The 13,875-nt window shown below is 37.1% G+C and overlaps 1 protein-coding gene across 5 annotated transcripts in view; it reads right to left on the bottom strand.

Moving 5' to 3' along the window:
• Nucleotides 1-13,875, bottom strand: part of CTNNA1 (catenin alpha 1) — a 184,651-nt gene that overhangs the window by 145,173 nt on the left and 25,603 nt on the right. For 4 of the 5 annotated variants that reach the window (XM_049649300.1, XM_049649301.1, XM_049649302.1 and 1 more), the window contains exons 2-3: nucleotides 3,220-3,326; nucleotides 1,095-1,290 (exon numbers count right to left, since the gene is read on the bottom strand). In XM_049649300.1, coding sequence (XP_049505257.1) covers nucleotides 1,095-1,290; nucleotides 3,220-3,326 — 303 coding nt within the window. Of the gene's footprint in view, nucleotides 1-1,094; nucleotides 1,291-3,219; nucleotides 3,327-5,810; nucleotides 6,245-13,875 lie in introns of those variants that run through there. The other variant, XM_049649303.1, reaches the window with a different exon arrangement.

The following is a 13,875-nucleotide window of genomic DNA, read 5'->3' as shown; positions in this document are numbered from 1 at the left end:
GTACCTGGCCTCCAGAACTGTGAACGAGTAAATTTCTGTTGTTCTCGGCCACCAAGTTTATAGTAATTTATGTTATGACAGCTGTAGATAACTAATACATCCACCCAGTTAGTAATATGGAATTTAAATAATCTCATCATTGGCAATATTAGAAACATTTATCTTCAGCCTGAAAATTAAAAAAACATTTAACATCCAAGGTTTTTAGTTTACAATTTCAGAACAATTGGAGATAGCATCTTCTTTTAATGCACTGCCCTTTTCTGGGTACTGTCACAGGGATGAGTGTGTCCACTGTCAGCCACCAGTGAGATCCAGTAAGGTTCTCCCAAAGGCCAGTAAAACAACTGCACAGAGTAGGGTCTCAATTCACCTTAGATGATATATAATTGCTCTACAAAAAACTGTCTTTGTTTAAGTCCTCCTGCTGGACCAGCAGTTTATCACACAACTACAAGGTTCAAGAATTTAAGGCTCCAGATATGAAGTCTTATCATACTTACAGCATCATAAAGACAAGTTTTTCTAGTAGGCACTACTGGTAAGCTGTGGGTTACAAATTTCACTTTTTATTAATTCTAAGTTTCCCAAAAGAGGATTCCTTTAAGCCAAGATTTGTTTTTATTTCAAACTCAAACCACTTCCAGTACGCATGGCTAATTTAACACACCAGCCTGAAAGAATGAGGCAACTTCTAGGGTATTTTCAGAATGGCTGCACATTTTTCCATTTTATCACCTTTGTATCTTCAGCATGAACTAAAAACAGGTATTACATAGGATTAAAGGTAAGCTTCTACCCCATTTATTTCCTATTAAACTGTTGTTAGAACATTTCTTAAGACTTAACAATTACTTGGGAAACCCAAGAGAAGTCAATTCAGATACTCCAAATAAACTGTTCCTCTGTTAGCATCTTTCCTGATTAAAAATAAAGGCAGTACAACTTAATACATCTCCAATAATTTAATATTATAAGTTACTGAGGAATTCGCAAGCATAACAATGAGAATACTGACCACAAAAGGTCACTTTCAAGGATTAATTTCCTAAAAAAGTCTGCCTCTCTCTATATTAAAAGCAATATTGACCTACCTTGTTTTCGAACATCTTCTACAGCAGCCACAAGCTCCTCCTTGAGAAATTGACTCTCCTTTGCAATTTTATCCCCCTTCTCCAAAAAATTCTCAGTTGCTTGTTCAACAGATGCAGCCAAAACATGGGCCTTCTTAGAACGGCCTCTCTTCTTATTCGAGGGCCCTTTACTATTGGTGTTTACCAGAGTTGTAACCTAAAAGTTTCATTTTTACAAATTAAACTGCAGTCATTTAAAATGAAAACAACAGAAAGACTACCATCTTTAAAGACAGGGAAAATAAATTATTCATAACAAAATGAAACATCACATTTATGAATTCCACTAAGCATTAACAAATAACACATACTCTCTCCGTATTTAAGAAATACTGAAATGACACTAAATTTAGGTCCTAAAATAATTTAGCTACCTCAATGTGCAAGATAAAAAATAATATTTTAATTTTTCAAACATGACAACTAGGTTTTTACTTTCATTTTACAAATTAAAAACTGATTAGAAACATGTTAGACATCTCTACATGTCATCAAGAAGCTCCAGGAAGAGGCGTGCCTAGGTGGCTCAGTAAGTTGAGGGTCCAACTCTTGATTTTGGCTCAGATCATGATCTCAGGGTTCATGGGAGCAAGCCCCACTATCTGTGCAGAGCCTGCTTGGGATTCTCGCTCTTCTACCTTCCCCCAGGGCATGCACATTCTCTCTCTCAAAAATAAAATAAACATTTAAAAAAGAAGTACTAGTAGTAGTTCCAGAAAGAGATTAACAATGAACTTACTAGCTTTACATGGAAGTCACATTTTCCAGTTTTCAACCTGTGCAAAATGTTTTAAGGTAACTTGCTTCTGAATTGTTTCACATTTTATTCATAAAACTCTCAGCAATTAATTAGTAAAAGCTCTTAAGAAAGAAAGGAAGGACTGTCCAAAGTAGCCTACTGCGATGATGGTTTAAGTCCCAGAATATTAACCATCATTAATATATATAATACCAGGGGCGCCTGGGTGGCTCAGTCAGTTGAGCGTCCGACTTTGGCTCAGGTCATGATCTCACAGTCTGTGGTTTTGAGCCCCGCATCGGGCTCCGTGCTGACAGCTCAGAGCCTGGAGCCTGTTTCAGATTCTGTGTCCCCCTCTCTCTCTGACCCTCCCCTGTTCATGCTCTGTCTCTCTCTGTCTCAAAAATAAATAAATGTTAATAAATAAATAAATATATACATACATATATATATATATATATAAAATACCAGCTGATCTGTAGGTTGAAGATGACTAAACATTTGTTATTAGTGTAGCTTGCCACACAAAAGAACTGCTGAGAGCTACAGTGGATGGGCTCCAAGAAAGTACCTATTCCTGAGTCTTACCATACACTTCTCCTACATGTATATTAAAATACATAAATACATATGTATATATACGTGTGTGTATATGTATTTTTTATACTAATTGCTAACAATTAATGAAAGATCATCACACAGTGATATTCGTATTTCTAACAGAACATAACCAAACCTACACCCTCAAATTACCAACTAATTGATCCTAGACAAAGAGAAGTTTGTTATTTATTTATTTGGGGGGCGGGGGGGGGGGGACAGAAACAGAGGAAGAGAGTATCCCAAGAAGGCTCTGCACTGTTAGCACAGAGCCCGACTTGAGGCTCAAACTCATGAGCCATGAGATCATGACCTGAGCCAAAACCAAGAGTCATACACTTAACCAATTGAGCCACCCAGGCACCCTAAGCATGGGGAAGAGACTTCACAGTCAAGGGTCTATAGGCCATCTTTCTTGAATATAACCTGTAACTTTACAAGGAAAGAGTGATGCCAAGAAAATGTCTACAAAATACAAACATTTGGTAAGTTACATTACATACCACTAATCCCCGATTAATGCCAATAAGCCTCAATAAAATGGCAGTAACTATGCTCCTATAGGGCTAAAGAATCCATGCATCAATATTTAAATAATTAGTGGTGCCAAATCGTCTAAATACTACCAACTTAAACTCAACCACTCAAAATAAGGCTTTGAATTAAGTAACCACGCTCTGTGTTTGTTTCCCAGGACTACTACTATGGAACCATGTTACACCTATGTATTTGTTTGCAGATTTTTACCTGTGTAACAAGAGGCTCCAACAGTCTCTCAACTGCCAGAGTCCTGATCTCTAGACTTTTGGGGTCCCATTTGAAGTTTATGTTGCCTGCATGGACAGCAGTCATTTCTGAAAAAGAAACAAAAGGCCAAAGTGAGGCAAACATCAAACACAAACATGAAATATATAACAAATCTTCTACTTTTATAAAGGAGTTTTATAACAACAAAGCTACATTCACCATAAGAGGGGGAAAAATTCTTATTAGCCTGTACAAGAGGGCCCAGTAACTCTTAACCTCTTACACTTTCAGATGCCAAGTTTATAAACAGTAGAGGTACCACAAGAAGCACTTCCAAACACATAGAGCTTTTCCTTTTGGGCTTCTCTGGCACCAAGCCAGGTCTATTTCTAGTCTTTCCGTAACAACTTAGAAGCAGGATGAAAAGCTAAAGTGAATGAAGGCCTGATTCTGATTTTTCATACTCCATAACACTTCTAGTGCAGTATTACCTAAAAGGTATAACTCCTTCATTTTTTGATGGATTCTTAGAGAACATCTTGTCTTACTCTATTAAAACATAATGCTTAAGTCTGCTGCCCTCTGCACCTACAGCTATTATCACTCATAGCCAGAAGAAATTTCGAGTCGCACTTAGTCAAATATCAATGTATCAGTGTCAAGGTAAACTTCCATTAGAGGCTTTAAGTCTAGGGGAAGACTTCAATGAAAACACCCAACAGTTAGTGACTGCTTGTATAAATAGTGACTTAAAGGACGCCTGGGTGGCTCAGTCAGTTGAGCGTCCGACTTCAGCTCATGTCATGATCTTGTGGTCTGTGGGTTTGAGCCTCATGTCAGGCTCTGTGATGTCAGTTCAGAGCCTGGAGCTTGCTTTGGATTCTGTGACTTCCTCTCTCTGCCCCTCCCCTCACGTTCTGTCTCTCAAAAAATGAATAAATGTTAAAAAAAATTTTTTTAAGTAGTGCCTTAAAGACAAAAGGAAAAAAGGTGAGGTACATAACTGAGGTAAACACAAATACAAACTTTCAGACAACCAACTTGATAGATATTTAAAACCCTAGAAGAGGGTGTTTTATGATCCAGAAATTCCATTTCCCGAATTTTATTCTAAAGAAAAAATTAAGGTGCATAGAAAAAGCTGGATACAATGATGTTCACAACAGCACTGCATACAATCATAATAAAGTACAAATTTCAAAGAGATCCCTGAATAAAGCACACAACCGATCACACAATACTGTACCACTCTTAAAAACAATGTTTACAAAATTTAGAGGGAAAAAAACAAAAACACTGTTCTCGCTGCTCAGGTCTTTATTTCTATTAAATGCCACTTTCCATTAAAGGGAACCAAGACTCCTCCAAAAAAAGCAGGGAGGGAAGTTATTCCAGCTCTGAGTTATCCTATTCTGCAGAAAGCAAAGAAGGGTACAAAGACTCACCTATCAAAACACAGAGGAAACAAAGGTTCCATTGGCAAATTTCTGACAAGTTGAGTATCAAAAAATATAATGACTACAACTGCCTGACTGATAGGCAGGCAGGCAGGAAGGTACATAAAAAGATATCCTATGACCATAAAGATCCTCTTAAGAAAAAGACAGTGGCGAGGGAATTTCTTTACCATGAAGGTAGAATAGAATTAGAAAATGACCATTTTGCAAACCCCAATGTAGTAACTGATTCAGGCAAAGATTATCAATGGATATTAACACCATTAAGTGAAAGGCTACTGGGGGAACAGGATACTTGTAAGGTGCCAAAGTATAACTTAACAGGTTACCAATTACAAGGGGCCAAGACATACCTTTACAAATTTGAGATCTAATGGGCACCCTCTTAAACAAATAACTAAACTTAGCATCGTTGATAATGAAACACTTAATATTATATGCTTCCCAATATGAAGATGTTTAAAGTACTCTGTATTACCTATTAAGTACTCTTGATGGAAAAAAAAAAAAAAAAAAAAAGCTTTAAATGTTTCTCAAGAGCCTCAGTGTGACTGAGCTGCAGTGTTACTGCAAAAATGTTTAACCAGAGTCTAATGAAGCCTCTATGTAGGAACTCAAAACCTTTTTCAATGCCATCAATCCTTCTGGCAGTCTAGTAAAACCTAAAGACCAACGTTATCCAATAGAAAAACAATGTAAGCCACCTGGTAATATTCAATTTTTTAGTAACAATATTAAAAAAGACTAAAAAGAGGGGTGCCTGGATGGCTCAGTCAGTTGAGCAGCCGAGTCTTGATTTCAGCTCAAGTCATGATCCCAGGGTTGTGGGATGGAGCCCCGCATCAGGCTCCGTGCTGAATGTGAAGCCTGCTTGGGATTTTCTCTCTCTCTTCTCCTCCCTCTCTCCCTCTGCCCCTCTCCCCCACTCTCGCTCTCTAAAATAAAAAAAAGGGGGGGGGGCCTAAAAAGAAATGTGTGACTATACACAACATATCCAAAAAATATTTCAGCATATATTCAGTATTTTTTAAGTTATATTTTACATAAGTACTAAGTGGCCAAATATGGGATGTGTTTTACAGTCAGGGCACACTTAAAGTCAAACAAGACACACTTCACCTGTTCAAGACCCACCTGTAGCTAGTATTGGATTCTGTATTAGGTAGTTCAACTATAAGGCCCTTTCTTAGAATGTTTTTTCAAATGCCTAAAACACAATTCAAAGGATTACAAAGGAAACATACGTACTGAAATTTGGTTATCAAGATACTTTACAAACAAATGAATGAAACAGTAATATATGTGTTTCTTTATTAACATTAAATAAAACCTGGCAAGAAGTCTGATGACTACTTCAAAGTAATAATGAACATGCACTTGTTTTCATGGTATCATGTTATAATTACTACAGATATGAAAAGCACTGAGATTCCTACTGGTGATAAAGTTACAGGTTCAAATGAAAAGTAGTTTGTTATCTACATTAATAACAGAAGGAAATGTTAAATTCCTGTTAATAGTGAAAACAAAGACAAAATTTTTCCAATCCAAATGCACTGCAGGTTAAAAAACCCTAATCTATCCTATTTCAAGTTCATAAGAAACAAGTTTCTAGGGGATACAGAAGCATATTAAGCAACACCATAAGAAAACAAATGAATTCAGAATGTAGCATATTTTATAAGATAAAAGGCCCTTAATTCTTCAGAAAGTCAGTACTTGGAGGGAGAAGGTGAGAAGACTATTCTAGACAAATAGATTCAAGAGACATAAGAATCTCATGCAATACATGTATCCTGTCTGGACAACAGTTTGAAACAAGCAGCTATTAAGACATTTGTAAGGAAAGTGGTAAATGTTTAACACTTATTAAATATTAGATGTTATTACAGAATTACTCCTCAATTTCACAGGTATGATAATGAAACTGTAGCTCTGTAGAAAACTGACTTTCTAGGAGATGCATGCTACAATATTTAGGGGGTGAAATATAAAGATGTCTGCAACTTTCAAATAGTTCAGCAAAAGTGAAAATATATACATAGAGAGATCAAGGAATTATGAAAAGACACTCATAACTATTAAACCTAGGTAGAGGATAGGTGTTTTCAGATTTATTATTTTATTTATTATTATTTTATAAGATATATGTATCTTTGTACACCTGAAATTTCTCATCTAAAAAAATGGGGGAAATGTTACAGAAGTTTATGAGAAAATGTTCAAAATATATATGATTGAAGATGATAAAGAGATTTCAAAACTATGTAATGTATAACTGCAGAAAGGAATAAAAATATCTAGATATATAAACCAAAATATTAACAATGGTGTTATCTCTAAGAGTTGGAGATAATGGGTAGTTTTAACATTCTCTGTGCTTAACTGTATTTTCTGATACTATAAAATTATACAGGCATTTAAAAAAGCTACTTTTATAATAAAAAAAAAGCAGGATCTTTATTTTGTAATCTTTACATCTTTATGTAAGGACAATACCATCAAGAGGTATATTTGATCATCACTTAACCACTTTGAACTTCCTTCCTCATTTGTAAAATAAGACAATCATTACCTTCAGAGGATTTTTTGTGAAGATTAAACAGATTATGATCCACTCAATAAAATTAGAATCTGAGAGACCAGGTTAATATGAATAAAGGAGAAGGAAAAGTTCTTCCATACAATAAGAAACTACTAATAAATGTAGAAGAAATAATGTATTCAGAAAAAAAATCACCATTTACAAACCATCATAATAATAATTGATTCAGGGAAGAATCATCAGAGAATGCTAAACCAAGTGGCTGAAAGTTTTCTAAGAAATTGAATATTTACATAGTCTCATGCTAATTCCCAACAGATTATTTACTGATCACAAAGGGGGAGAGGGACAGAATAACTTTAAAATGGAAAAACCTGGCAGATACCACCTAACCAAGTGATCAAAATCAACATCTCCAATAGGACAAATTGACAACACATACCTCCTGACAGAATGCACTAAAGAAGGACACATTACTTTGCTATTTCCTTCCTAGCAAAACTAGCCCCAATCTTGTCATGAGGAAACATCAAACTCAAAGTGAGGGATACTCTACAAATTAATTGGCTACAGTCTTCAAAAATGTCATGGTCAGAAAAAAACAAAGATAGACTGAGAAATTCTTCCAGGTTAAAGGCAGCTAAAGAGACATGACAACTAAATGTAGTAACTCTGGAATGAAACTGTACTTGAAGGAAAAAAAAACTGAGACAAATGATAAAATCTGAGTAAGTTCTAAATTAGGTAATAGTGTATCAGTGTCAAATTTTCATATTTTCATCAATTATACTGTAGTTATGTCCTTGTCACATATAATGGGCATGATGTCTACAACTTACTCTCATCTCACTTGGTTCAGAAAAATATAATACACTAAATGTAAGTTACATACATAGAGAGGAATGGAAAGTGGGAGAATGGGAAGAAGGAAGAAAGAAGAAAGAGGAGACACAAGGAAGAGAGAAATGAAGGGAGAAGAGATGGAAACAGAGGGAGGGGTAGGAATAGAGGGGAGAAGGGAGGAGTAGAGAGGAAGGGAAGGGGAAGAAGGTGAGGTAAGAGGAGAGGAGAGAAGTAGGAGAGGATAAGAGAGGAAGACAGAGAGAAGAGGGAGAAGGATCTCTTGAAATGTGGCTACTATGGCTGAGGAATTGATTTAATTTTATTTCATTTTAATTAATTCAAACAACCACTAGTGACTACCTCATCAAACAGCGCAGTTCTAGACTCTATGGAAAGCAACATCAACACCTAAATTCTATACATTAAAATGATGACCAGGACAAGACAGAACTGCACCTGTCTGTGACAAGCCCACTCTTGACAACTTTAATATAAAAATGTTTGTGTCCTCTCCCATAAATGCATGCTTGAGGCACAACAGGTAGACATTTTAGAAATTTTTGAAAACATTAATGCAAGCATCATCTAACATTTCACAGATTTATATAAGCATCAAAACATCCTAGAATCACTGGAGATTGGATGCCAGAAGGAATCTGGATTTGCTTAATCTGGTAACACAGAACGCCAGTTTCCAGGAAATTTGTTTCAATGCAAGTGGGCAAATTTGCTCTACACACTTATGTCAGGCCTACACTTTGGTTTTTAAAGGTTATCTGCCCACAAAACTGATCAGCCCAAGTCAGTAAACCTTAGGAGATGGAGTGCTCTAGATTGCTAAAGGGCTGACAACAGCTAAAGCAAATGTCATCAAATGTCACAGATAAGACATTTCAGAAAGAATGATTTGCCCCGTAGACTCTGCATTCCTGTATCCTAGCATTCCACAGCCACTGCAACAACACAAATGAAACAGAAAACCTTTCAAGGGTAAGGGTAGTACAGGGAAGGTGCCAAGAGGTAAGTTAAGTGAAGCTAGTTTTCAAGTAGACAGGTGGTCACATTTGTGTTTTAATTATTAAACAAGTACAACGATATAACAATTCACTTTCCCAAAGAAATAACGGCCCCATTTTTTTGTTTTTAACGTTATATATATATTTTAATTGTTTAATGTTTATTTATTTTTGAGAGAGAGCAGGGGAGAAGGAGAGAGAAAGGGAGAAACAGAATCCAAAGTAGGCTCCAGGCTCTGAGCTTCTGAGCTGTCAGCAGAGAGCCCAGCGCGGGGCTTGAACTGGTGAACCTCAAGATCATGACCTGAGCCAAAGTTGGACACTTAACTGACTGAGTCACCCAGGCACCCCCTCCATTTTTTCTTGAAATAAAAAGTCTTGAAAAGAAGGCACCCAGGGAAGGGCAATTAGTCAAACCCCTACTGGGGAAAGCCACTAGGCCTGAGGACTTGGTTAACTTTTGAAAACCAGCAAATCAAGGTCCAAACAGCACAAATGCACTCCTAAAGCTTTAGAATCCACAACTCGGGCCTTCATGAGCAAAAGAGGGGATGAAGATGAGAGCCCTGAGCTGAGAAAGAGGGTCTCAGGCCACCAGGAAGTTGCCAAAGAGAAGGAAGGCTGTTCCAGAGAAACCACAAAGAGGAAGCTGCCCAAGGTAAGCCTGTGAAGTTCAGACCGACCAAGTCAGGACAAAACACACACACACACACACACACACACACACACACACACAATGGCTTCTCTGACACATGAAAAGAGCTAGCTTTAGCTTAGAGAAAAAACAAGAGTACCCCAAAAATCTGCACACTCGTTAGTAATAAAAACATTCTCAAAAAAAAAAAAAAAAAGCCCTCTTGGTCTTTTCTGTTTCTAATTTTGATACTTTGGGATACAAAATAATTCCACTTTCTTCTTAACTTGAAAAAAAGGTAGAGTATAAGCACAATAATAAATTGCAAAAGATACCTGACCTCTCCAGGAGACCACCAGTAGAAGCCAGGAGAGGTAAATCCAGGCACTCTTTATCACGCAGATGTAGGGTTGGCAGATCATACGAATTTTTTCAAAAGACCCAGAGATGCACATATTTATGTGAAGTCTCACTAGTGTCAGCAACTCACTCAAAAATATTTTGCCACAGTGTGAGACAAACATGTCTTAGTAGTATGCTTGCTCTGTTGGTCCAGACTTTGCAAACAGTGAACAAGATTCTCCCCTGAAGTCCCTTCCAGTTCTATATTCCAGAACTCCACTTTCTATTAATTAATGTCTCTGAGGAGGTCTCCAACCTCCCAATAAAAATTCACCAGACTCTGGCTGCTAAAAGTGTTAACATAAAGGACTCAATCACTCACTCACGTTGAAAAACTTGAAATATACTGACACTTGAAAATTGAGAATCCAGGGGTGCCTGGGTGGCTCAGTCGGTTAAGCGGCCGACTTCGGCTCAGGTCACGATCTCGCGGCCCGTGGGTTCGAGCCCCGCGTCAGGCTCTGTGTTGACAGCTCAGAGCCTGGAGCCTGTTTCAGATTCTGTGTCCCCCTCTCTCTGACCCTCCCCCGTTCATGCTCTGTCTCTCTCTGTCTCAAAAATAAATAAACGTTAAAAAAAAAAAATTAAAAAAAAAAAAAAAAGAAAATTGAGAATCCATTCAGGGTGTTTTCAAGTCTTTCAATAACCATGATGGAAGCAGAGTGCCTTGTGCAGCACCTTTAATCAAAGACCCTGCCAAAAGTGATGCCGAACATTATTAAACTATACTACAGAGCCAAGTTATGCTTCTGGTGACCCCAACCCAAAAAGGATTTCAGAAAGTACAAGTAGAGCATTTAAATCTAATGAGACTATGTTCTCTGGAAAGAACATGGCTTCTGGTACTAGCTTTGTCACTAACTTACTCTCTGACTTGGGCAAGTCCAGTTACCTTACTGGCTCCTCAGTTTTCTCACCTATAAAATAAAGGGGGTTGAATCCCAGGCTCCAAGTCCTTCCAGCACTGAAATTCTAGTATTTGTTTCATTTGCATTCTCTCAACAGCTTGTGAATTATTTTATTAACTGTAATTAATTTTTCCCAAGTTTAACCTACGGCTTTCCTAGCTATATTTTAAGTTTAAGGATGATAACTATGCTTATGCTTCTTTATATCTCCTAAGTTGCTGGCAAGCTGCTTTATGCAGAGCAGACACAGTATTAGTTGAAATGAATTTATACAAACTGATTTTAAAATATTTACAAGCCTACCAAGACAAAGCTCCTGCCTTAATCTTTGTTATATCTTCTGCTTCTCTACAACTAATGGTATTATTTAGAGTAGCTAAACAAATAACTTTTAAACTGTTGGCAGTTTCTAGTTTTCCAATTAGCTTACAGAGCACTCCTTCACAAGATCTATTACAAAACCTACTAGAGCTAGCCAACCTTAATGAATTACAGCAACTTTAGGTTTTTCCAGGAGGGATCATGCTTAGTGGAACTAAATAAAAAGTTAAACTGTAGTTATTCAGTCTTCATTACCTTATAAATAGCAATCCTGGCTATTACACAAAAGTTCACTATAAATTCAGAAAGGGGTAGAGATGTAGGCGTATGACTAGCAATCTTTACGATAGAAAGAGGAATGGAGAAGCAATAAGCAGAAAATAAAAGGATAGTTCCATCAGAACCAAGGAGGCTGATTGTTGGCAAACTGCCTCATTGGTGAGAAGAGCTTACATACCTTCTCTAAATACATTAAATGTTCATTTACAACAGAATGGCCACATCATTCTTAAAACCTGTCCAATCCAAGGCTTTAGAATATCCTTACCATGCTACTCCATGCCATTTTTTTTTTTACCAGCAAGGTTAAGTTGATGCAATGTTAGGATGATTCATTTAAATGCAAATCAGGAAATTTTAAAATTAAAAGTACCCACAGTAATGGTTAACTGTCACATTGCACAAGATATAGGATTGTGGATTCCTCAATGCAGTAACAGGGAAGCCAAGTTGCATCTGCATTAAACAGAGTTAACACGATGTTGGAATCTCAACTCTCCAATCTTCCAGTAACTGTCAAAAAAAAAAAAAAAACCACAAAAAACCCTACAAGGTAACCCTTATAATTAAGACTCACTCTGACATATGCCAATTTTACTAAATTCCCTCCCACCAAGCCTGTCACTTTCTTCTAAAATGTAAACAGGTTGGGAATAGAGGCAGAAGGAAGAAGAAGGGATAAGAAAATAAAAGGTATGAAAACACAGGGGTGCCTTAGTGGCTCAGTGGGTTAAGCATCCCAAGTCTTGGTTTCAGCTAAGTAAATAAACTTTATGAAAGAAAGAAAGAAAGAAAGAAAGAAAGAAAGAAAGAAAGAAAGAAAGAAAGAAAGAAATAACTGCCTGGCTCAGTCGGTTAAGCAAGCAACTCTTGATTTCAGCTCAGGTCAAGATTTCATGGTGAGTTCAAGCCCCTCAAGGGGCTCTGCACTGCTGATGGTGCAGAGCCTGCTTTGGGATCCTCTCTCTCTCTCTGCCTCTCCCCTGCTCACTTTGTCTCTCTCTCATAAATGAATAAATTAATGACTAAATAGCTAAATAAATAAATAAATAAGAGCCAAAACATCATCAGAGTAAAAAGTCTCCCAGGGTGCCTGGGTGGCTCAGTCGGTGGGACATCCAACTTCAGCTCAGGTCATGATCTCATGGTCTGTGAGGTCAAGCCCCAGGTGGGGGGCTCTGTGCTGACAGCTCAGAGCCTAGAGTCTGCTTCGGATTCTGTGTGTGTGTGTGTGTCTCTCTCTCTGCCCCTCCCCTGCGTGCATGCTCACTCGCTCTCTCAAAAATAAAAGTTAAAAAAAAATTTTTTTTAATTAAAAAAAAAAAGAGTAAAAAGTCTCCCATCTACTGCATTACATTAAACAATGACTTCTATGTGATCATCATACCCAAATACATTTTATATCAGGCACTTATATGGCACATAGAAGCTGTCCCTTTCCTTTCAGGTATACAAATCTATGAGAAAAAGGACACTTGGCTAGATATTTATTAATTTTTAACGATTGTGATGATAATGATTATTTTATAAAAATTATAATTATTTTTGTAATAAAACTTTTAATCACTTATTATGTTCCTTTTCTTGTTTTCTTGAGAGCACCAAAAACAGTAAGGAAACACAAGAACAGCTGAATGAAAACACTGTCATTCCACAATCATCAGGAAACACAATGATTAGCAAAAGCACTAAGCAAAGGACAAAAGGTAAAACTAAAGAAACAATATTCAGTCAACCATTCAGCAACTCCAACAGCACATATTTGAGTGCTTTCTCCATGTATGCACTATTCCTAACAGCATGGTACAAAACCAAAAAACCCTGCCTTCATGAAACAACAGTATAGTAACAGGATAAATAAGTAAACTAGACTATATTAGCGTTAGGAAGAAAATTAACCAGGACAATGGTAATGGAATTAGATGGGGTCCTTCAAGGACCTTTCTATCTTGATAACTTTTTAAATTAAATTTGAAAGTCAAGGGAAGAGTCAAGCAAGTAAGTTTCTGGGGGAAAAGCGTTCAGGCTGAGGTAACAAAGTACATCTCCCGGGACTTAGAGAAAGAGAAGGCCTATGTGTCTGGAACACACAACAAGAAAACACATAAGATCAAGGGAAGGAAAAAACAAAAAGCTCCAAAGCTGCTGAAGTGAGTGTTTATACAGTATGAACTGAATATCTCTATTCCTGTATTCACCTTCTACCCCATATGGCTGAGACCATGAACAACAGAAGAGTGTTCCTCAGAAA

This window comes from Panthera uncia (assembly GCF_023721935.1).
Source record: "Panthera uncia isolate 11264 chromosome A1 unlocalized genomic scaffold, Puncia_PCG_1.0 HiC_scaffold_17, whole genome shotgun sequence".
NCBI classification, from domain to species: domain Eukaryota; kingdom Metazoa; phylum Chordata; class Mammalia; order Carnivora; family Felidae; genus Panthera; species Panthera uncia.
Note: the sequence above shows the minus strand (reverse complement) of the source record. Positions and strands in the feature narration are given on the sequence as shown.